This window comes from Dromaius novaehollandiae, chromosome 4 (assembly GCF_036370855.1).
Source record: "Dromaius novaehollandiae isolate bDroNov1 chromosome 4, bDroNov1.hap1, whole genome shotgun sequence".
Classification (NCBI taxonomy): Eukaryota; Metazoa; Chordata; class Aves; order Casuariiformes; family Dromaiidae; genus Dromaius; species Dromaius novaehollandiae.
The window spans coordinates 80,715,851-80,740,499 of NC_088101.1; the positions used below are offsets into that span (position 1 = coordinate 80,715,851).

Here is a 24,649-nt window from a genome sequence, read left to right on the forward strand (position 1 = left end):
CAGTCCACTATCATAGAATCAGCATAAGGAAGCACAGTTAGCCTAGATGATGCTTGTGAATATATGATCATAACTTTCTCCCCAGAACAGTGAAATGACTTGCAGTTTTTTCTCATTTCAACATGTACTGAGTGTCAGTGAGTCCCTTCTAATTTTAAATTGCTCCAAAAAATGTATTTTTTGTGTCATTTGACTGCAGGTAAAATAGCATACAGAAATGGTACTTGTTCGTTCACACTTACAGAAATCTGAAACTTATTTCACTATGCCGGTTCATCGGGAGCGTGCATTTCATAAACAGAAAATGAACAAATTGAATTGATAATGTTCTTAACAGTTCTACATATTTAATAAATCAGTTTGTCTGGCTTATCGGATGTATTGCTGTACTACTTTTTCTTTATTCGCCAAGTTAAAGTCCATGCAGTTCAATTTTAAAAGGATACATCTATGCAAGATTTGTCAAATTACAGTAAAAGTACTAAAAATCTGTAGTTTATAAATGTATTGTTCATGTCACTGTTCATGTTTTAAGAATCTCATGGCATTACCCAGCAACCATATGGTCCATTTCAGCCTCACCGTGTTCCCTTTTCTTAATGTAAGTATCTCTGGGCAGTAAAAACAAAACCAAAAAAATTGGAGGTGAAAACCCCATGTTTTCACGTTTATTAGTCTTTTAAATAACTTCAGTGAAAAATAAATAGTTTGCTTCCTACTAAGCCCTTCCACTAAGACTCTTCTGAGCTTTCTCATGGGTCATTTAAAAGTGGCTTTCTCAGAAGTCGAGGAAGGCAGTTTAGTACAGGGGGAGAGAGCTTTTGGTTTTGCTTACTGCGTTTTACCCATCACATTTTCGCTAACCTCGCTGCAGCTGTGAGCAGCAGTTAGATTGTACCGCTTCCTGTGTGACACTATCTCGTCCTCGGTGCCAAATAAAACCATTTCTGCCCTCGGCTCCCCCCCCCCTCATTCCCTCTCGTAAACAATTGGGTCTGTTTCTTCACAGAGACGAGCAAAAAATAAGTGAGCCCCACCCTTATAAATCTCAGTGTACTGGCAAAAGATGCTCTTCTTTCACGGCTGTTACAGACGGCTTCGTTTTCCCTCCCCATCCTTCCTTGGAAGTGCCCGTGTGCGGCCGTAGTAGCCCCAATGCCCGTCTTCTTCCCAGGTAGGCTCCAGGAGTGTTTCCCCAGCTGCTGAATCCAGCTGTTGTGAATGGATGCATTTTAACTAAATATATTTTCGTTTGTAGTATTTCCTTGTGGTATTCACACTAATGAAAGGAGTGATGCATTTGAGTTTTAGCTGCAACGCTCCCAACTCGTACTGCTTCTGACCAATGGTACATTTAGGCTTATGCAGCAATCGCTAGCTGCTGTGTTGTTTTGTTGTATAGTTAGGTAGCCCTCAACATTTATGACAAAGCCACTAAGTTAAATGTACTTGCTGTTGTTTGTTCCCGGCTCTCCACAGTAAGAAGAGAGTGTCTTTCTTGCAGTCCTTTATTCACAGGGTGGATATGGTATTCACTGAAATCAAAAGCTTCCTTTCTCTTGGGAAGTCTTCCATGGGCACTTGCCAAACCTCCCGTAGAAGTAAGCTACTAATCATGTTGTCCTTTAAATATTTTTGACATAGAAGTTATGTTAACCAGTCCTGTTCTTTAATTATCTTTACCTGAAATAGTTGACATGTTTTAAGGAATAAATAGTCATGCTTAATTTGAGAGCTTTATCTGGGCATTCTGGAAAGTATCTACTGAACAAGGCTGAAAAGAAATGTGTGAAACGTAGAAAGGTATTAATATGTCACCAGAAGGTTTATATTTTTATTAGCTATGCAGTTTTCAGAATTTCCACTCATTTTGCAAGTAATTTGACTGCTGTGACAATGTTGTTTTCTAACGTCGTACAATGCCTACCACCAAGTTAGTTGCCTGCAAGGTAATAATGCAATAAAAGTGTTCTAATGATATTTTTTGAAGAAGTTGATGTGTTGCAGCTTGCGTACAAGATGATTTTATACTCGCATTGAAAACTTGGAAAGTAAATTTCTCATGAAAATACCCAGTGGGAAGCCACTATAACTTTAGTGTTCTTAACTGTGAGTAGCAGTTCAGAGGCACCCAAAAGGGTCACATTTCACAATATAGCATGTCATTGTAGTGTTTATAAGAAGTGGTAATGCTGACTACTTTTTTTTTTTCTGAAAGTGCAAGAACATGCAGATGGAATTACCCCTTAAAGTATTTAACCCTTGGACAGCTCTGTCTCTGTAAGATTTTTCCACTATTTGTACATATCCGATTTTATCTGGTTTACAATTTAGACCTAATAAATGAACCTCATCTGGGCTACCCATGGACGTCAAATTTTCGCTGAGAGTTATATTCCAGATTTTATCTGCCATTCTCAGCCCCCTTTTCCTTTTTGCCTTTTGAAACTTCTCCTGATCGAGTCAGGGATAGAAAGAATTAAAAGATTAATCTTTTGGGAAAAGTCTCTGAAGAAAATATTGGAAGAGCTGCAATTTCCTCTGGATTCACTCTGGTGAAATAAGAGTTGTGCTATGAAAGTACCTAATATGCAAAAAAAAAAAAAAAAAAAAAAAGCGTGATAGTAACCCGAGTTAGGGCACAGAAGTAGTAACTTCTGTTTTTATTATTTTTGTATCGAAACACCTGAACTCATTTGGTTGGCTTTACATTCAGAAAATAGGGAAGTTCAGTGTGGTATGAAGACCCGTCGCTCTTGTTTCTAGGTCTCAAGAACCAGGATTAGCTTCACGTCATCAGGTCAGATTTTGGAAAATGGTCATAACGCTTTCCTGCCTCTGGGATTATTTAACTCTTCCTTGGTGCTGGGCAGACAAAAGGCTGTCTTTCCCTCCCTATTTCCAGAAATTACAGCCGGCAGCGCTTGCTTTCCAGTATCTTTCTGTATCCCGTGTCCATTCTCTGAGCACCAGAAGAAGTCTCAGAGTACCTGTTGAGGTTTCTTGTGCAAAGGGGACGATCCTGTGGTTATCTCTGGATTATAAAATTCCAGGTCACGTGAGCGCTTCCCGCGACTCTGCTTTGAGAAATGCCACGCCGGTGCATGGCGTGGAGCGCTCCGTTGTTTATCCTGCTGCCGGCATTCCCACCGTTCGTAGTCTGCGTACGTAGAAAACCCAGAGAGTAAGGTTTCTTCTTTCGGAAGTGCTTTATTCATCTAATACATTAGTCTGGTTTCCATTCTGATGACTTCTCAGTCTGTTGTCAGTCAGTAGTTTGTTTTGTAGGGAAGTTGCTCTGCTCTGTTTCTGTCACTGTCCATTTTCACAAGCTGTAACGCTGCACAAGCTTGAGGCTGTTGCCGAGAGAGGGGGAGACAGCGCTTGTGTGACGCACATGTGTGTCGTGGGCAGACTTTGCAAATGTCTCTGCCTGCAGATTGGTGGACACAGGCGCTAGAAGAAGTTTATTTTTTAAGATAAACCGTGTATGGAAAATGCTAGAATAAAACTGCAAGCTGACAACTTTTATTTGCGGGGAAATGCAATAGTGAATTCATTTTCCAAAATATAGCTGTAGGTCAAAACAAGAATATACAGCTGAAAAGATAACCTGTTAAGAAGTTGTGCCTACGTGAAGAATGAAGGCTACCCTATTGTTCGAGATTTTGTAGCTCTTGATAGTAAAGCCAGCAACTGCTTTTATAAAATTTTCTTTGAACTGATGTTTTTAGTGCTGACCTTTTATGCAGTTTGGAGAGAGAGAGAGAGAGAGAGAAAACATGATTCGTGCCCTGAAAAATTTACAGTTTGAAGCCTTTATCTGCAGACAAAGCAGTTTTAGGCATGTGAGTGGTTCCTCTTCAAGTTTGAAATGGTTAAACTACAGAGATTGAAAGAAATCTTATAAAGCCTAGTGAAAAAATGCAAATATGGGTCATTTTTAAACGCTTCTGACTTTTCACCAGTTCAGTGGAAACAACTTAAAGCATTCAAAAACCTTCTCCAAACCCTCTCACTATATGATATGTGTGGGAAGAAATATTTTGCTTCTCTCATCAAGTCATGGGAGTAACTCCCCATTTTAACTGTTTTTCAGCACAGCTTTAACTGTGATATTGGGACCAGAGCCTTTGTAATTGAAACTCAAAACTCTGCTTGAAGAAAAGCTCAGTAGAACAGTTCTCTTACATCATATGCTTTTATTATATTATGATTAAATGTAACATGATAATATAAACCAAGCTTTTGCCTTAAACTGGCTGTTTTATTTGGCTCTTTGACTGTTGTTACTGGCTCATTCTCAATGCGCCTGTCATTTTTATACATCCTGTTTGCTTACCTTCAAAATGAACATCTTTTTAGAAAATCCTATTTATTCAAAATTGGCTCAGTTAGGATGGGTTGGCCTGCCGAATGCACTGGGTGGGAAGTGGAGGACTTTGATTCCAGTATGCTTCAGACTTTCTCCTTTTCCCGTTTCTGAGATAGAGCTGTTCTGAAGCTTGTAATCGGCAGCAGCCATTTCTTTAGCATTGACGAAGAACGGCAGGGATCAGCGCTCGCAGGAGGAACTGGAGAGGGAGAGGAGTCAAAAGGAGCTCGAAGGAGCCCTGTGTGCTGGCTCGTAGTCTGTGCGTCACTTTGGCCTTCCGAGGAACATAGGGGAACGTAGCGCCAGAAAGAGTTTATTACCCCCATTTTCCAGCAACCTTAATACTGTGTTGAATTGTCCTTTTTTAATTACCCTGATCTTAAGAAATATATAGCCCAGGCTTCTAAATGTTTTAGCTGTGAAACTTAGGGGAAGTTTCTAGCTCTCCTCCCTGAACAAAAGTCTTTTTTTTTTTTTTTTCTACACTGGAAGCATTGCTACCACAAGTAGCGCCATGATTTTCAGCTGAAAGGAAGACGAATCACATTACATGCTTTCCTTCAAAAAAAAAAAAAAGTTATAAAGACGACAGCTAAGTATTCATGTCAAATAGTTCAGTACTGTTATTTTTAGTGTCATTTGAGTGTGTTCTGCTGACCTCAAAAAATTAAACCTTGTGAAACTAATTTGATATCTAGGGCCCCACACTTGCTTATCTTCAGGTTTTTTCGATAAGGAAAGCAAGGTGTGCCCCAGGTAATAGTTTAACGTTCTTGGCCAAAGTACAGGTGCGCTGTTAGAGAAATTGCTTTCAGGGTTTGGGATCGGAATAAAGGAAGCCTTTGATGTTGGCTGCTCGTGGGTTATTGGATTTCGTTCTCTGAGAGCGCATCCTGTGCGGCACCGCAAATAGAAGAAGAGCACAAAGAGGAGCCACCGTGACAGGCTGGATTCAGAAAGTACACTTTGTAATACCTCACTGGCAGTGTCTTCACAACACGATGTGGAATTAATGCTCCCAAAAGTGGCTGCATTGACAGCCCTAGAAAGTGTTATTTTCTTCCCAAGGCGTATGTACAGCTCGGGGTGTGGGTTCAAAACAAAACCTCAAAACAATGTGCTGGAATGGTGTGGCTTATCGTAGGAGAAATATTTTAGGAGTAGAGAGAGATTTATTTTTATTTTTTTAACATATTTCCTTTACAGTTCAAATACGTAATATTTTTACAGACAGATCAAGAGTAATTCCTTGAGTTCACTGCATTCCAAATTTATGTCATGTGGATGTTCAGCCTATGTGAAATTCCCAGCAAAGACGCCGGCTCTGATAGCAAGGTGAACGAAAGCCTTGCTTGCTTGCTGCTTTGCGCTGAGCGCGTTTCACTTCGTGTGGAATTACAGCCCCGTTTTGCCAACCTGTGCTAGACTTGTGTTCGGTATCCTGATCACTGTCTTCAAAATTCTCCAGTACTGCATCTTCTGTGGAAAGCGTCTTAGTGTATCTTGGCATGATGCGTGTTGTTACTGGAACGGCGCAGGGAGTTAATCATTCTGCTCCTATTACAGTTGTTGAAGCAGATTGTTTTTCCAGTTCCTGTCAGGAAGAGTTTTCTAGCCTTAAGAAAAAAAAGGAAAAAGTCATACCCACCAACCTATAAAGTTTATAGGGTAACATGTAAGCTCCATTGTATTTTAAGCTAGAGTTCGTGTGTGTCTTCAGGCCCCCCCAAATGACAGTCGCCATGTGCGAGGCTGCTCCGCGGTAGCTGCCTCGGGAGCTGGTGGCGGTGGTTATAACCTGGGCTCCAGTGTGTTGTGGCAATGTCTTTGATGCCAGCTTGATTCATGCGTTAGGTTTTCTGGTTTAGAGATACTTTCTCATGTGTAACTAGGAGAGAAGTTGATGTCAATAGTGAGAATTATGGGCAAAAGTGACTGCTGAAGTGTGTCATAATTTTCACATTCTTTGATTCTTGGTTGTATATATTGTGCCGAGTTTCATTGCATTACTTCCTGCGAGCTATGAAGCAGCTTGTGGCTTAAGCCGCAGGCTGCAGGCAGGGGCATTTCACAGGCACCTTCAAGCTGGTGTTCTGAGCAATAAATTTGGCAGCCTTAGCCAAAATTTCTCTGAAGCTGGGATTAATGGCAGTGTGCTCAGCTAGGGCAGCTCCACCATTTGAGATATGTTTCTCATTTTTTTCCTCCTTCCTTTTCTTCTTACTTAATAAAGTTGAAAATGCTTGAAACTGAGTGAAGTCTTTACTGGGGACGGGCGCTGAAATGCTGCATATCAAAGGAAAGCTCTGTTCTTTGCCTTCATGTATCTGTTATTTTAAAATGGCACCTCTACAGTATTGTATTTGGTATATGTTTTATTGCCAATACTTACCCTTACTTGTTTTAGTATTTGATGTAGTCATTACTGAATGTTGTGGTTTAATTTGCTTTTTAACCTTCAAAGACAATTAAAACATTTTTTACTGTAACGCTTTGTTATTACCACTTGTTCATTTGACATTAAATAGGTTTGATTCATGTTATTTTCAGACTTATTTTGAAAAGCATTAGCTAAGATTAGGCATATTATTATAGCATGCTCAGAATATATCATTGAGTAATTTTTGTGATAGATGTGCAGTACTTCCTGCTAGTTTTCACATGGGTATTTGAAGTAAATGTAAATATGTAAAAAATGTAAAAATGTAAATAGAAAATGTTGCCGGATGATTTTGTTTCCACTAACAAAACTTTATTTCTGATCATAGGCTTCCAAATTTCTCTGGTAGGGAGTTCATTCTTTGTACCCTGACAAGCATTGAGGATTTTGAGACTTGCTGACAGACATTAGAGAGAAAAACCAACAGATTACTAGATGTTTAAAAAGGACAACTTAGACAGTGCTTCTAAAAAGTAACCATATTCTCACAGTTATGAGACCATAATATCTGAGAGTGCCACATTTATTTTCTGTGCAAGTACAGAGGAGTAGTGAGGAATCTTGATTATCAGTAACAGCAGAAAAATGTGGAATTTTCTATATAGAAATCATTGGCTTATTTTGTTTAGATTGTGCCAAAAGGGAAATTCAAGCAAGATAGTCGTATCAAAATGTTCTGTTTTGAGGGCTTTGTGCTGTATGATGTAGCAATCTGCTTGGATACTGCTTTCCCACCAGTGGGAAAATAAAGATGCAATGCATGCCTAAGTCCAAGTGCCCATGGAAATCTATGAACCAGGGTGGTAACTAGGTAGTATTGAAGTTGGTTATGTATTTTTATATAAGTGACTGAGCTGTGAATGTCATGGAGAGAGCAGCTGGATGTATTTCAATCTTTGCAATTAGCAGGAGGATACAGATGGGTGTGACTGCTCTGCACATGGTTGGGTCAGCGCTGCACCGGAAACCACTTTTATTTTTCTTGGTCTCTTGCAAATTAAAAAGAAAAGAAGGAAGATGACTTGTTTTTACTGCGTTTAGGTAAATAAAAAGCTTAGAGTGCAGTAGCATCCATTAGCTATGCTCTGTTTCTGTGAAGTTTCAGTATGTTTAGCATTAACCTTTAAGCCCTGTAGACTTCAGTAGAGACTGCACATATGCATAAGGTGAAGCTTAGGCTTAGTCTTCTCTTACACGTGTATTGTAAGGTGCAGGTCTTATTTCTTTGAAAATCAATTTGGGATTGTTTCTGTTAATTTCAGTAAGATTTGCAGTAGGTCCCTAAAATCTTAAGAAGTCCAGCCAGAAACATTAAATGGAGGGGGGGAAAAAAGGGAAATGAAAGTCCATCTGCTAGCTAATGCAGACTTCCAAGCCCAGCTTTGCCCTTTCCAGCCATGCCCTGTTTGGTGGTGGGCTTCATGACCACCACCAAAAAGAAATGTCATGGGAGATTAACTCCTGAGTTGAGCTGAAGACGATGGCAAAAGGTGGTGGCGCTGATTCTGGAGGAACCAGGAGGCTTGTGTGTCAGACAGCATACATTTTAGAGGCTAAATATCAAAACGATGAAGACCGTTAAACGTGCTTTTTCTCTTGCATGCGTTTCACTGATCAATGTACCTGCGCTGCATTTCTGAGTTTGTTGCTACTTGCCTGATTTTCAGATTTTGTCCTATCTTGATTCTGAACGTCCCTTGAGGCCGTGCTGCACAAAACGACGGGACGATCAAACCGGCGTCCCAAATTTAAAAATTCATGATGTTTCGTGATCCATAAAACACGACTGTGTGTGGCATTTCTAGTAATTTTTATAGTGCATATTGGCAAATCTAATTCATAACAGCTTCTGCGGTCATGTTATGAGTGGGATATTTTTGCTTGTTTTGACAACATTTTATTTGAGTTAGTGTAAACATTTATTATGGAAAACATTTAGTTTTTTGAGGACTTAGGGTAAAGAAGTGACAACCTTGACCACATTTACAGCCTAAGAAAGAATATAAGGTAAAACTAGCTGCTGTAGGGGATAATTCTCATGTTAACGTGCAAGACTAAATTAGTTGGATGTCCAACCTCTCATTTTAGGGTCCTGTTTTTGTAAATGGTAATTGTTTTGGTTTTTTGGTTGTTTGCACTTTGTTAAAAACTTAAATCACTTTGATGTTTTACAGTGCATAGGGGAAGTTTTGTAGGAAAAATTCTTTTAAAAGGACATTGTCAAGGAACTTTTCCTGCTTATTTAATCTTTCACACTTGTTTGTAAGAACCCCGAGAAACCTGAAAATGAAAACTCTCATTTCTACTGCTGCTCTCCTCCATTTCATATGCATATTGGTTTGTCGTTATAGGGTTACTCATAAGTGTTGTGCTTTTTGGCATTGATGTATTTTTCAGAAAAAAGAATTGAAGCGTTTGTTTTGAAAAAAGAAAAACACATTTAAAGAATTGCATGGACTTTGCAAACAGATTTAAGAAAATGAAAGGTAGGTCAAATTTTGGGCCTACAAACCTGCCGATGTCCTTTAATTTTAACATTTATTTTTTGAGAGACATTTATGATTCTTATTATATTGATCAGTCACAGAAAAATGGAATAGTGACATTGATAATCTTTGTTAATCTTAATAGCTCATCTTGTTGCATGGTCATTTGAAGCCATTTGCTGACAAGAGAATAGAAAATCTACGATCTACATTGCAATCGCTATTACTTGTGTAACGGGATCACTTTAGTTACTGTCTGTTTGTAACAGAAATGGTTGTTTTAGAAAAGATTTAAAATGATCAAAGCCTAGAGTATGTCGGTGGAAGTTTCTTACCCTGCGCTTGTCAGCATGTCTGATTTTATGTGCCTGAACGTGCCCCTTCGCACGAGCGCAGTATGCAGAGGTGTGTGCCCGTGTTTCGGGAGTGACAGGTGTGGTTTGGGAGCGGGGAGGAAACTAAAGCATTTATGTAGGTCGTCTTTTCTTTCAGCTTTGAGAAAATATATCTCATGCCAAGTTTGGTCTGATAATGTGACCCTCCTCATGCCCTCAGAGGCATGGAGGCAATAGTTCAAGAGCCTTCCTCTCCCATTTTGGTGGCAAAGTTGGGCAATAGGTTGATTAACCCTTTGGTTTGCAAGAGAGCACAGTCGCTTGAATTGCTCGTGTGTTGGGCTGACCTCGTATCAGGTTCTGTAGCTGAAAGCTGCTTTTTAATGTTTCAAGATTTTTCTCAAAAAAATAGACTAGGATGAGGTTCTGACGGTCTTTTTTTCGTTTTTTTCTTTTTTCTTTTCTTTTCTTTTCTTTTCTTTTTTCTTTAGAGCCTGAAAAAGGTGTTATTCTCTTGCCCGTATGTAGCTGTTCACCGTGCGGCTAGGTGCTCCAGCTGTGCGTGTGCATACTGTACATGGTATCATGTTAGAAAAATCCCAACAGTCGCTGACACAAGAGCTTCACCACCAGACAGTTTCCTCTTTGGGGGGAAAATAGCCCCACCATGTAACTAAATAGCTGGATTGAGCTGCCAGGAAAAACTTCTTTCTTAAATACATTTAGATGACCTTAAGGGCCTGACTTACACCCAGCAAGCTCAGAGTTAAGGCTTCTCACTCTATCTTTAAAGCCCCCTGCAGCACTCGGCTGTGCACCAGCGGCGGTGGACGTCCCACACTATCCCAGACCCCTGCTCACCTAGGCCAAGCGGTCACGGCGCGAGCGGGGCCGGCCCGGGTGCGGGGGCACGCAGGGCCCCGCTGTCCTGCGCGGCGCTGATTTCCGTGGGGTGTTAGCGGATGGCGGCAGACTCGTAGCCAAACGGGGCAGGAAGGGTGCAGATGCAGTGAGAAGCTTTAACTTTGAGTCTCCCGGCTTCTGCGCGCACAAGTCAGGCCCTTAATGTTGTTTTAATGTATTTTTTGTGTTTAATTTTTAGTAAAAATTTGAACACGATCCAGGCTACAGAGGTTGCAGTGGATAAGAAGTTTAAAAGCTTTGGTTCAAGATTGCAGGAGGCTGCGAGAAAAATTAAAGACATGGAAATGAGGATCGAATGACAGGCTGCTATTTTGCCTCAGAATGCTGAAGATTGTAAAGCATTGAGAAATCGAATTCATGACCCTGGCAATCAAGCTCAGATTAAGAAATGTCAGGTTGGTAGGGGTTCCTGAAAGTCTGAAGTCAGGATAAACTCCCATAATAAATAATAAAGGTTCTAAGATATGGGGGTGGATGGTATAATTTGTATTATCTGTCTTATGTACAATGCTATACCATATACCTGAGTAAGCCAACTAAGTAAATTTCTTTCTTTTTTTTTAAATGAGTTTCATGTTTGTGGTGCAGAGTATCATTTTTGACCAGTTTACAGTTATTCCTCTCTGGCACTGGGTTGCATGAGTTACTGTTAATGCAGGCATGGAAAATATTGCTCTTAAATACACATTGCTTTATACTGCCATGCTAAGGGTCTGCTGTAAAACCAAACACGTGGTGGAGCATGACATTTCTAGATAAGGAACAGGCCGAATGTGTCTGAACAGTGGAAGAAATATTTTTGTGTTCCGAAGGGTCTGATTCATAGCGAAACTGTGTCTTTTGAAATGTAAACTGTAAATAGTGGCTACCACTGTGATTAGGTTACCGTAAGTTTACTTAAGTGTTGAGCTATTGTCTGTAGTTCGGCGATACGGTGTTTAGGCAGAAAGGTTGTGCAACAGGAAGTCTGCGCTGGAGTTCAGGAGGGATTTTGGCAAGCAAGGTATTTGTGGTGTTTTCATGGTCAAGGTCACTGGATATGCTTGAATTTTGTGGAGTCTATTAACAGGACCAAGGCTGAGATTTTCTTGGGTAAAAGTACCTTCTAGTTATTTTTCTGACTTTAATTTCTGTACTCTGGGCCTGGCGTACCACTTAATCACCACCATTAGACAGACGTAGCTTATTGAAATCAATAGTGGCTTAAGGGAAAAATAAACCACACTCATATTTTTGAGGAATCTTTTTTCTTTTTTTTTTAAGAGTTGTGTTCTGTGATACTGTTTTATGCTTTTCAAGAGTAGTTCTAATCAGAAAAGTGATTCTTAAAAATGACTTTTTAATCTCCTCTTCTGTTTGCTGTTGCTTTGGACTTTGTGTGCTCTTCTGTTGGCAGAGATGCTTTAGTTGCAGCTGTGAGGGATTCGGCTATACCACATTCTTCCTTGATCACCTTCAACAGTCGTCCGAGTTGCATTTTATTCATTTTCTTTTAGCTAGGGCTTAAACTTGTCATTCAGATCTGACTTTGCTGGACTAGCAGAGATGGTGACCATAGCATTTTGTTTTTAAAAGGAACACAGTTTAGGCTATTCAACACGAACAGGACTCGCAATGTCATTTTACACCTATGCTTCAAAACATAATTACATTTGATTAAAATTGTTACATATATTATTTTGAAAGAGACATAAGCAAGTCTATAGCATCCTTTAGGGTATTTCTAAATATATTTAATATGGGGTTTTATAATTAAGTTCCTATTAAAGAATAGTAATTATTCTCTGGATAACTGTGTAGCATTTATATTGTGTATTCGTGTTATGTTTGTGTCCTGAACCGCATTATTAGAATGTGGTTTATTTATTAAAAATATGACTGGTGCACAGGGTATGTATGTGGCTCTTTCTAGTTCATACAAGTAACAACAGTAAGTTAGCAAGATGCAGGATTTTAAAAAATTATATTAAAAAGGCTTCCATTTAATTTTAGTGGCTGGATATTAAGTGCTAGTTTATAGAAATAGTGAGTGAATTTTTTCTGTGCATCAGAAGGTACTTCAAAGGATGTCTGTTGCAACAGACAGGTTAGGAATTGATGCGCTTGAAGAGTTTTCTGTAGTAGTCTCCCCACAGAAATCATTGCTAGGGAATATTGTCACGTCCGAAATGCCTGTCACCTCGAGTGTGACTACTGCAGTTGCAGTCCATAGGCATTGTCATTTGTAGGAGATGTCGGGACTAGAACAAAAAAGAAACCAATGCATTTAAGTGGTGACCAAATACAAAAGTATTGGTTAGGATCTGTTGCCTTCATGTCCTGAGTGTGAGAGCTCCTTTTGCTGTTTGCTGCTGAATAAGCAATTAAAAATGTATTGTACAGTTACATTTAAATTAAAGCCAGCTGCAATTTCCAGAAGTTTTCCAGTTGAGGTACTAGCTAAAACAGTGCGGATATAGGAAAGCTTCCAATCTCCCTGCTTTAATCAAGTATAAAACTGTTTGAATAGGTAAAAAACAGTTTAATGCCAGATTGTGGTAGGTACTAGCGTATTATTTTGAGTTTGATAGGGGTGAACGCAAAATTTATGGGTGCAGGCTAGGCAGTTAATTGAGATATTGAGGGTAACAGTCTCCTTAGTTGCACGCGTTCAGCCCCGGACCTGCACTTCATCCCTGTGAGGAAATGATATGCTCCTTCTGGTGATGGGCAAAATCCCTTTCCCCAGCAGCTGTTTTCTTTTGCCAGGTATCCTGTATGTGGAGGTGACAGTCTCTTGGGGTTTGCTTTTTGGTCCGGGCTGGGACCTAACAGGCAGGGATTTCTTGTAGCAGGTAGCTGGGGAATCTCAGTCTTTGGCATTAGTGTTACACTAACTTGTATTATCAAACAGTAAGCAAAGTTTTAAATTCACACTGCAACAAATGTGTGTTGTTGAAATCTGCATGCAAGAAATATCCAGCCCGATTCTCTTTGCAGTGTTTTCAACTGCTTCTTTTGAAAGAGGAAAAAAATCAAATACTTTACTCTTGTTTTCATTTTCCTTATCTCTTTAGGAAGTCCCTTTTTTCCACCCATACTTAACTACTTTTGTGTAAAAGTAGTGGTTTAATATTATTCCTCTGTACTTTTGTATACTTACAGCATCTATACTGTTAAAAAGATGCTCTCAAAATATGTTGTTGTAAAGATTACTTTTCATTTTAAGACTCTACAAAGAGGATATACATAAAGTCTGCACTTTCAACTGTTTTTAATTCCCCAAGTATTAAACACCTGTATTTCTTTGTTGCTGTACAGTGTTCCCCTAAGTGTGGTGTTGGTTTAAGAATGGGCATTTTGTTCATATTTTGTCAGAGAGGTTTTGATGGGGATTATGTATGATGTGTTTATTTGACTAAGTCGTACAGAAGTCTTTCCTAAAATTTTTAAGTCTAAGCAGACCTACGTAGATCAGTATTAAGCCTTTATACTTTGACATTGGGTCTTCATAGATACAAATTTTTGCTGTAATAATTTTTTCAGTATGATTTTAGTCTCGGCAGATCAGTAGCTTATATGTAAACTGGAATACTCACTGAATTGCTTATGGTATTCCATAAGTTATGCTCTTACAGGCCTGGACAAGATTTTTTCTCACTCTGTCTAGAGCTTACAAAGTGTGGAATCCAATCAAACTATAAATCTTGGTTACGATTGGACAGACACTTTTTGATAGCGCAGTAAGGATGTCCTTTTACAAAACGAATTTACTGTTCCCGTACTGTTTTCTTTCACCTTCTGTTTTCAGCCTCTTGAGCCCCCATAGCATTTTTATCTCTCAGCTCTTACTTTCTCTTTTTTGTTTGTTATGACAGTAAGTCTGTTACTGTTTTACTGGCTTCAGTCCTTGAAATCTTTTCCTGCTATCAGAATACAGAGACTAGCTGTAACCTGTTTTTTATTAGATTATCATGGCTTGAATAACACCTTTTCTCTGTTTCTTTGTAGGCATTCGACCCCCGATCATGAATGGGCCCATGCATCCGCGCCCTTTGGTAGCGTTGCTGGATGGCAGGGATTGTACAGTAGAAATGCCTATTCTGAAGGATGTAGCCACAGTGGCATTTTGTGATGCTCAGTCTACGCAAGAAATTCATGAAAAGGTAATACTACACTGTGGTATGGTTTAAGTGTTTTAGAAAACAAAATGCAAATATTTTTATGATTACAAACAGATAGACTATTCTGTGTTAGCTGTGGTAGTGCTCTTGCAGTTTGGTTAACAGTTGAGGTTATCCAAGTTAGTAAATTAACTACCATTTCCAATAAATGACGAACACAAAAATGCCTGCGTTGAAATACGCTCCTGTGAGCGTGTCTCGTTGGATGCTGTTTATTATGCGTACCCACTGAATACGGTGGGATTAGATGCAGGGAGAGAGTTACATCTGGGAGAAAAGTATCTTTATATGATACTTTGAAATGCTTCTCGGAAATGCTGTTGATAAGCCTTTGAGTGGAAAGCCAAATACAAGTATTGGATTGGCTGTGCTGAGAACTTTCAAACTTCTCTGTTTTGCCAAGGAACCGTGCAAATGAAGGTAGGAGGCCACACACACTGAGAACTGACGCCGCAGAAAAGTGTTTCAAAACAAATAGTAATAAAAATATTATTCAGAAAATGAATTTAAAAGTGTGTTCTAAATGTATGCTATTCCAGAAGTTTGCATGACCATTAATTGCCCTTTCCTGAGAATTTCTGGTTTTCTTAGAGGGCAGCAGGATACCCATTTTCACGATGATGTCAAAGGGAGCCAGCTGACCAGTATGCCTACGTTTTCTTTCAGAAGACTTCTTTCAGCTTGAAGGCCTAGTATCCAAAATCCCTATTTTTCTGGGCAGCAAAAAACCCTTTTCACCTCCATATATCCATAGATTAGAATGAGTTTTGATGATGATACTGTTGGCTAGCGGACCCATACTGATATTCTTGCTTTGAAAATATATGGTTAGACTTGCCCTTCCCTCATTATTGTAACTCTTAGGTTTGTGACAGGTTCTCAGAAGTTCTTCGCTATTTTGAATTCATAACTTTTAATTATTTCTTTCTTTCTCATGTTCTTATAATATATATCGTTGTTAAATGCTTTAAAGTCTAGTACCTGTATATGGTAAAAGCCTTAATCGTTCCTTTGATGACTTTATTATGAAGTCAGCTACTTGAAAATAAAACCAATACTAATTTCCCTTCTGTTACTAAGTGAATAAATCTCGTTTTCTATAGTCCCTTTCATGTCAGCATCCTTTTGGTGAGAAGCTATCAGCCAGCTTTTCAGCTTGTTACTTCTTAAGAAAAATATTTTTACTCTGGGAAAAAACTTTCCTTTTTCACTGTTAAAACTTCTGAAATTTGTAGGTGGTTTTTGTTTTTTCCATTTTTTTAAAAAAAACAAAGGGGCTACTAAAGCCTTTGTACGTTGAATCAACACAGCAGACTAGAACTGCTGATTCTCATGTTTCAGGCAAAAAGAAGAGATGACAGCGCTCTCCTGAAGCAGTGCACATAGTTCCTTGGTGGATGTCTCTGATGCAGACCTGTAGATTCCCAGTCCCTTCCTGTTCTCCTCCCCACCACTCTCCCCATATAGGAATATGCTGTTGTCAGAACAGTAGTCAAGAATGATCTTTAAAGATGTTTTCTGCAGCAGTAGTATTGGAGTAATGTCACTAACTTGTTTTGTTCAGCTACTTAGAGAATAATTTATAATGCAACTAGGAAAATGGAGAAAATAAAATTTCTCCTACTAGAAAGTAATCTGTATTCCAGACACCCTTTCTTCGGTGCATTGTTGTTTCCCACAGGGTAGTTAAAACTCTTCTTTTGACATTCATTTTGAAGGAAGATACTAATTAAAAGCTAGATTCAGAGCTGGCAAGATGATAGCTCTGATCTCGTGTCTGTTTTTCTGCATATTTATGTAGTCACATAGGAGACCAGCTTTACGGTGGGTGGTCAGTGGGATGGCATAAACTCGAAATCTAAACTTTTATTTTGAAACAGCAAGGTTTTACCAAAACCTAAGGCAAATTTCAACCTTCATACTAACATGCCTTGAAAAAGACCAGTGTTTTTGCTGTGCATTCAGCCAAGACTATTCAGCATTGTGGCAGTAAATAAGAACCTAACAGTAACTAATTAGAGAACAAATATAGACATGAAAACTGCTCTTCTGTCTTCATTGATGATTTGAGATATTTGCAGAAAAATGGATATTAACTGTTGGTTGATTTTTTTAAATTAATTTGTAAGTAATTTGTAATTAATTTTTAAGTGTATGAGACATCAACCCAAGCTTTTTTCACCCCTTGCCCTTTTATACACTTTATACCCTAATTAAAATCTGTCTTTTTTCTATGTATTTATTTTTATTTGTATTTAAAAGTTGTTTTACTCTTACTTTGTTTTCCTATCTTGCACCATCATTATGAGTTTAATCTATGAAATAGCTAGATCCCTTTTACAAGGAGTAAATAGCACATGGAGAATAAGTAGTGTAAATGCGGTTTTATTTTGTTACTGGATAATAGCACTCTTCAGGTGAACAGTGTTGTCATATTGGCACCTGCACAGCATGTATTGTCCTCTGCTTTACTTCCCAAAATCAGCAATGTCATTTACTTATAATGCATCAAGACTGGGAAATTCCTGTGTGACATAGATGCTTTTCCATAGAAACACTGAATATTTTCTGTTGTCAGTGGTGAGTAGCGAATGAACTTTTCAGATTTTGAGACTGTAGGTCAGCAGTGCGTGCATCTCAAATTGTAGCTTCGGAAAGCATTTGAATAACTGAAACTTGATGAGGATCGCAGGTGATGTGGTGTTGACCTCCACGGGTTTTTTTTTTGTGTTTTAGTGCATACGCTAGAAGTTGTTTCCTTTGCTTTCTGTTACGCCAAAATAATTCATTCTCAGTGGACTTGGTAATTCCTCCGGAAAGATATTTTTTCACTAGCATCCAGTACCTTGTCATAATACATATTTTCATTAATCCAAAGGCTTTTGCAGTCCTAAAATGTTTGGGTTTACAAAGTTCCTGTGTGCCACCACATAATAAATTTGCGTGACAAAAATCACAAACCTTAGCTTATTATCAGATTGCGTTATCTTATTACTGTAACATAGATAAAGAGGCAGTTTCACAAATTTTGCAACACTGCTCACTTGCGTATGAAAGGTGTTCACTTTTCACTCCCACTGTTCGCTTGCAGTGAAACAAGGCTGCTTTCAACACATCTGTAGAGTTACAGTGGAGAAATACCTATAGTTTAGTACAACTTATGATACCTTATTTGGAAGTGGTGCTTTACTAAATCACCATAGCTGTAAATATAAAAGTCTGATCCACGTAGATGGGTGGCTGTACATGAATGTAATGAAAGAAGGTTTGATGAGGAGATGACAAAACGATGACCAGAGGAGCTAAGAGCTGGTACGAGCAGGGTTGGATTAGTTGTGGAGTCTCGATCGCAGGGATGAGAGGAGTCGGCGTTTGAAGAGTAAACATTTTGTTGTCCGGCGAAAGGATTCCTGCTGGGTCGTGAGGAGGTTGCAGAGACAGGATGATGATTTGAATTACTGTGTTTTCAGATGGCTAGACAACAAAGTAACTAGGGAGTGAAAAAGAGGAGTTTGTAGCAGTTGGTGAGAGAGAGACCAGCAAAGTACAATCTAGGTATTTTTTCACTGAGATGCAAAGAGGCTGAGAAAAACCTGAACGCATACAGAAAGGAGGAAAAGAAATCGGGATTTGAACATCATTTGTGTGGGTCAAAAGCAGGGTGTCAGTGAATGCTGTTACACCTCATTATGTGTGCTAATTAGGCAAAGTTTTCTGCAAATAGGGTAACGCCTGAGTTGCAGTTCTGTAGCAATTTCCTTATGCCAAATAGTTTATTTGTTGTTCTCTGTTTATGTCTGAGGAATTAAAGTATGGAAAATAAGTAACTTGCTTAAGGTCATAAGTAAATAATAATAGGCATTAAAACACGGAGTTGCTTCAGCTTGGGTCAAAACATTCATTCCTAGTGTTGCTCTGCTTGGAAAGCTGTTTGGATGGCGAAGGTGTGAGTGTTTCCTTCCTTGAAAAGCAGGTTGCCAGTGCTTAAGTGAGTAGTGACATTTGCTGACAGTGGCCCAAAGTTTTGAAATAACTTCTTGTAGTTAGAGGACATGTGTTACACTTGTTGAGAAATCACTCATGTGTATGGTTTTCCTGGTGTTCCTCCCCCCCCCCCCCCAATACAGAAGTTGTTTGTTTTTAAGGACAGTCATAGATGATTATTTCTGGGAGTATATACATATATACAGTAAACTTGTTTAAACTTCGACACCTAAGTCCCATTTTATTATGTTACATATTCTTGCCGTTAGATCAACCAAAGTCTTTTCTAACCAGTGGCTATATGAAGTTGAGCAGTATGTTTTTTCCAAAAGCAGTGTGTTTTTCAAGCTGCATCACGGAGAGGTGGTGTTACCTGGGACCTAGGTTCAATGCCTCCTGTTGGGACACTCAATTCAGTCGTGCTTGGAGTAAAACTAATTTTAAGATGTTTGTGGTTAGATTTCTTTTTTAACAGAAATTCCATTACTGTCAGAAGTTACTCGGTGTTTAAATTGTTTGTATTTCTTTTGCAATTAATTACATGCAAATCAGCCTTCTCACTAACCATTTCAGACTGCTTCCAAATTTACAGGATGTTTTATGCCACCAAAAACATAGGTGCTCATCCCAAAAAATTATTTAAAAATAATTAACTTCCCTCCTTGCTCATTCTGGGTGCACTTCCTTTTTTCCCCATCCTCCTCTGTTGTCCTTCCCCCTCTCTTTTCCAGTTCCCGCTTCCTTTCAGTGCCACTTAGGATTTAATGCTTCTCCTTGCTCCTTGGCAGCCTACCCAGCACTTGACTTCTGCAGTATTTCTCACTCTTTCTACTTCTAGGAGTCACAGACTCAAGCACACCCTTGAGGTCTTTGTGCTGCCTAAGGTTGTGGAGTTTGCATTCTTTACTCTTTGGCCTTCTTGACGTCTGCTGTATATTCCGTAACACAGCGCGTGCTTCGCAGCGCCAAAGCAATTTGAAAGTAATACGCAGGGTCTGGAAATAGAAGTTGTCTAAACTAAACAGAAAGAAAAATTAAGTGAGCGCTACAAACTTAAATGAAGAAGACAGGAAGCACAGTTGATTAGGAATGATCTTAAAAGCAAAACATGTATTCTAGAAAGAAGTTAAGAGTTTATTTGAGGCTGCGTGCATTTTCCCATTCTCCTTTTTTTGGTGTATTACGCAGTGTCCTCCTTTTGGTGTATTTGTTTTTGACAGCAGTCAACTACATCAAAATTAAATCATCTTTACGGGCAATGTTACTTTTCCATATTTTTGGTTTAAATTAAAAAATACAAAAGTTGAACCTCTAGTTCAAGGGTGTAAGACTTGGAAACTTTCACTGTTTTTATGTAGGAATTAAATGTAGGAATGTTTCCAATCATTAAAATTTTATCTGAGACTATTTCAAAGATGAGCTGAAGAGCTTTCATGATGCAACAAATGTTTTGAAACAGATATGAGCAGATCAAGAGTGCTGCTGCTGTTCAGGCGAACCTTTGATTTGTTCTTACTACATTAGTGGTTAAGTAAGATAATTTTTTCAGCTTCAGATTCTTCTCTTTATTTAGCAATAAAGATGTAATCTTGCCTTGGTACCACCACCACTGTTTGTATTCATGATATAGTTGCAGCTTTTTAGTTTTCCATCAGGATTTAATTCTGGAAGACTATAGATTGAAAGGAAGCTGGCTCATTCAAAACACTGTTACATACTTGGGAATGAGTTGTCACCTAGAGTCTGATCCAAAACCTCTCGAATTTAGTAAGACTTTCTGAATGAGCCTTGGATCAGATTCTTTATGAAAGATTTTAAGCAATTTAATAAAAAAGCCCTAAAATCTTTCCTTACACTTAATTATGCAACAAAGTAGTTAACACATATCCATCACAGTAAACATGTATACAAAATCCGTGTTTGCATTCAGCGACCCTTCCGTCAACAACTGTCAAATTTGCCAGCGGTAGTGTTACAGGTCGAGTGTAAGGTTACAGGCTGAGGCGGGCTGCCAGTGTCCAACCCTTGGAGGAGCAGAGTCGAAGGCTGCGGTACCCGGGAAGCAGCACCGATCGCTCCTGCACGCAGGCTCCGCTCTGTCTGTAAGGCAGTGTCACCGCACTTCCCAATACCACATCTTACTAAGGGTCACTGCAGCTTGAAAATTGCTGGCCATTAGTAACAGTTTTTGTTTCCTCTGTCACCACATTTACTGGGGTTTTTTGGGGTTTGAATTGAAATGTTACACAGTTCTGCATTATTAATAGAACATACAAATTAGCGCATAGACCTGTGCCCTCTGCAAAGAGCTTCTGTTAACAAACAAAGATGGTTCATTTTAAGCCTTTTATTTAGTAAAAGAGTTTTTTGAGAGTTAACTTGTGACATAAAACTACTGCATATAATTATCAATTAAATCCTGGGTTTGAAAGACTGGCTTCAGTACCATTTTTAAAAGGAAATCTGCTACAGGGTATACTTTTTTTTAGAATTTATATATATACAGTTTTACATATGTGCCTGTCTGTATACACACACACATGCTACGTAAACATATATTTATAGTATGTATGTTTATATATATATAAAAACATACATGCCTATATATATAAAAACATACATACACTATAGTAGTGTATTAAGTATATAGTATATGTAGTCTATTTATATAACTAGCACTATAGCGTATAGTGTATATAGTTTTTTGAGACAATTTTCAGGAGTCTGAAAATAAGTTTTATTTATGTTTATGTAAAAATGTTGTACTTATTTGTATTTATATAAAGTATAAACTTAAATATATAGGGGCTGATCTGATACCACTAAAATTAGTAAAAGTCGAGGAACACTAGACAGTACCCTGGCGGAATAAAGTGTGTATCATGAGATGGGTGGCTTATTGGCAGTGACACAGGTCATACGAATCTAACATTAAGCTGATAGTCTTTTAAAGAGAAACTGGAGCTATTGTACAGCAGCACAAACTAGCAGAGTTTTGGAGACCTATTAAATACTGTTTGAGCAAGTGATGTTCTGGTGAGATTTTCAGAGCAGCTACAAGTCTGCTGCTGTCTACTCCTGTGTTACAGACTGTCGTTTACAAATTTGACATGCATCTGGTTTTTGCAAGTCAAATAATATAAAGCCTACCCAGTGTAAGTAAGATACATTTTTTCTAATTGTGCAAAATACCTCAAGTCTGCTGGTGACACTGGAATGTATTTTATTTGGAGATGACACAGCAAACTCCAAGTCCAAAAAATGGAACATCCTATAGCTTCTAGAACCAGTTGATGTGTCAGGTGTCATATTCTGGTGATGATTTTATAGAAGTCTTTGAAAATTTATGACAAAAATTGTCATTCTGTATATATTTTATAAATGTGCTCTGTCTCTGTGAGTTAGTAGCATTGAAGTAGCTTGGAATTTTAAATTCTGTGTTATGTTTTTGTACTCCAGATTTGATCTGCAAGCTTCTGGGATTAGTCACCCATAGTAAAATATAGCAGTGTATGTTTAGATGACCAAAGAAGAAAAAAAAGCTTGGCTGGTCAATGCTTAGCATGTTATGATATGTTCACACTTTTTTGTAAAACAAACAAGACATGAGAAGAAATGGGAGATACTAACTAGGCTATTATTCCTCAAATATTGAGGCATGGCTTGATGAGGCGTGTTACAGTGGTGACTGAAATAGCCCATGCTCACCAAAGATGAAAAAATAGGGAGGAAAATGTTTAAAAAGGATTTCAACCTTCAGTATTCACTACCCAAGATTTGTTAAGTTCTTTGAAATAGAAATGTCTCCTACTACAGTGTCATCTGTCCTCCAAGAGCCTTGGAGACCTGGCGTGTTGTGAAAGCACAGTAGTCATTTTGAGGTTGAAGAACAGCAGAAAGAGCTGTCTGAACAGTCCTGATTGAGAGCGATGTCAGCTCACTGAAGAGGGTATCACAAAGGCTTTCAAGAAGCAGTTTGCTATAGCTTTACCTGGAAGTAAGTCGATAACTGAAGGCATAAAAATTACGCAGATTGGCCACCTAAGCATTTGGCAACAGAAAGAAGCCAACTCATGTCCTGTGTTTCAACTTTTATCACAGAGCCTTTCGTTCTGAAAAGCGCAACCATAGTCTGATGACAGCAGGAATGGCTGCGGAGGGGACACAGCCGGCCAATTCGGCTTGTTCTGTATCAGATTTTGCCTAAGTTTTCTTTCTGTGTAAGAGATCATGAAAGAGAACTGTCTGACTGCCACATACTTGGGCTGTTCTGAAATTTCTGGCTTACTTTTCAAATGTGTAGCTGACTTAAGCTGACACTAGCTGACATTTTTGTAATAAAATTCTCCCAGCTTGACTTTGACTCTGTTGCTGTTGAACTAGAATTTGATGCTTTGTATGTGGTGAACGACTTATCATGCAAGTTGATCGTGGGAAATGCTGGAAAAAACCCATACTTTGCAATCCCAGTCTCTCTCAGGCATCCAGCACTGGGTGTGTTTTCATAAGTGATCAGTATATTAGTCCTATGCATGGTTATTTTTTCTAAAGATTATTTAGTTGGAAGTGTTTACACATACTGGATTCCAATTTTGTGTTTTATACTCAGATGTAGTTTAGATAGGTTTTGTTTTTATCTCTGGATAAGTTTTTTGGACTTCCTTGTATGCATTTTGTGGCAGAGAATATAAATATATTTTCTTCATAAAATTTCAAAGTATAAAAACTCCATTATTAACTTTTTAAATCTTTAAATGGCAGTATTAACATCCACCAGTGTTGAATGTTTCTAGCTTCAGATTTTTTTGCCATGACTTTTTGCCTTTTTGACATACTTCAATTACATGGCAAGTTGCAAAAAGCACTGACATAATTAAATAATCAAATTAATGTGAAGTAATACACAATAGCAGAAGATTGCATATTGGCAAAGCATTTCCTTGCTAAATTGTCCATAATCCTAGAAGAGTCTCAGACACTAAAAATTCTGAAAGATTTGTCATTACATCTATTAGTTGTATATTCCATATGATGGGTGAAGAACTATATGTGGAAATGACTAGCGTCAGCATTAACTTGAAGAATATTCCTCCTTTTCTTGAACAAATTCCCAAGCTTCTGCATTCTTCTCAGTCTCCTCCTAGTGCCAAGCCGTAACCTGAACAGGCCCCAAAAATGTAGTGTAAGGAGCCCAGACTGGTGCTCTTAGAGTCCAAATTATGGTCTTGCCTGGCTGAGTTAATAAAATATGTATGATTATGAAGTGAAAAGCTGCTTCCCGAATCAAACACTGCCATTTTAAAACACAGATGTCTGAGTCAGTTCAGCTGTCGTCTTACTGCAGTCCCAGAGCTGCTCTGAAAGTGAACTGGTGGTGCCTGGAGGAACAGCTGCCCGTCTTCACGGGCGCACGTGCACACCACGGACTTCTTTCAGTCTAGGAGAGCAGGGAAGGAATAGTCTGGCTGTCGGATAAGCCTTAGGTGGATCATCGTAAGCTCTCGACCGCTTCAGGTTTTGCCCTTCTGACACCTGAGCAAGGGATGTTTCCTGCTACCTTGCAGCTGTCCAGAGGAGCCTGGGAAGGGGGAGGAGTGGGAGGAGGAAACGTGTGTGGTGCAGCACAGAGGGGGAGATGTGGCTACTTGGAGAGGACCAGGATATCACAAAGACCTTGAGGATCTTGAGGCCTCCAGTGATAAATGCAAGGAAATTGAGCAGTACAAAACTCAAGGTTGTGACTCAAGGAGGAGGTCCTGGTGTAAACCGAGGAGTGTGACAGTAAGTCGTGCTTTAGGAAGAGAAAGATTCAGATTTATCCTTTAGTCAAAGGATCAGCTGCTAGTGTGGTACTGGCCATGCAGAAACACACGTGTAATGTGAGAATTCATTAGGAGAGATTGCCAGTAAGCACACTGCTGTTTTCAGTACTCATGTTTTAA

At 38.9% G+C, this 24,649-nt stretch overlaps 1 protein-coding gene across 13 annotated transcripts in view; it reads left to right on the plus strand.

The window, feature by feature from the left end:
- Positions 1 to 24,649, plus strand: part of CTBP1 (C-terminal binding protein 1) — a 248,841-nt gene that overhangs the window by 195,277 nt on the left and 28,915 nt on the right. For 8 of the 13 annotated variants that reach the window (XM_026112673.2, XM_026112675.2, XM_026112676.2 and 5 more), the window contains one exon: positions 14,551 to 14,705. In XM_026112673.2, the coding sequence (XP_025968458.1) occupies positions 14,551 to 14,705 (155 nt within the window). Of the gene's footprint in view, positions 1 to 9,212; positions 9,302 to 10,738; positions 10,956 to 14,550; positions 14,706 to 24,649 lie in introns of those variants that run through there. The other 5 variants (XM_064511569.1, XM_064511570.1, XM_064511568.1 and 2 more) reach the window with 3 other exon arrangements.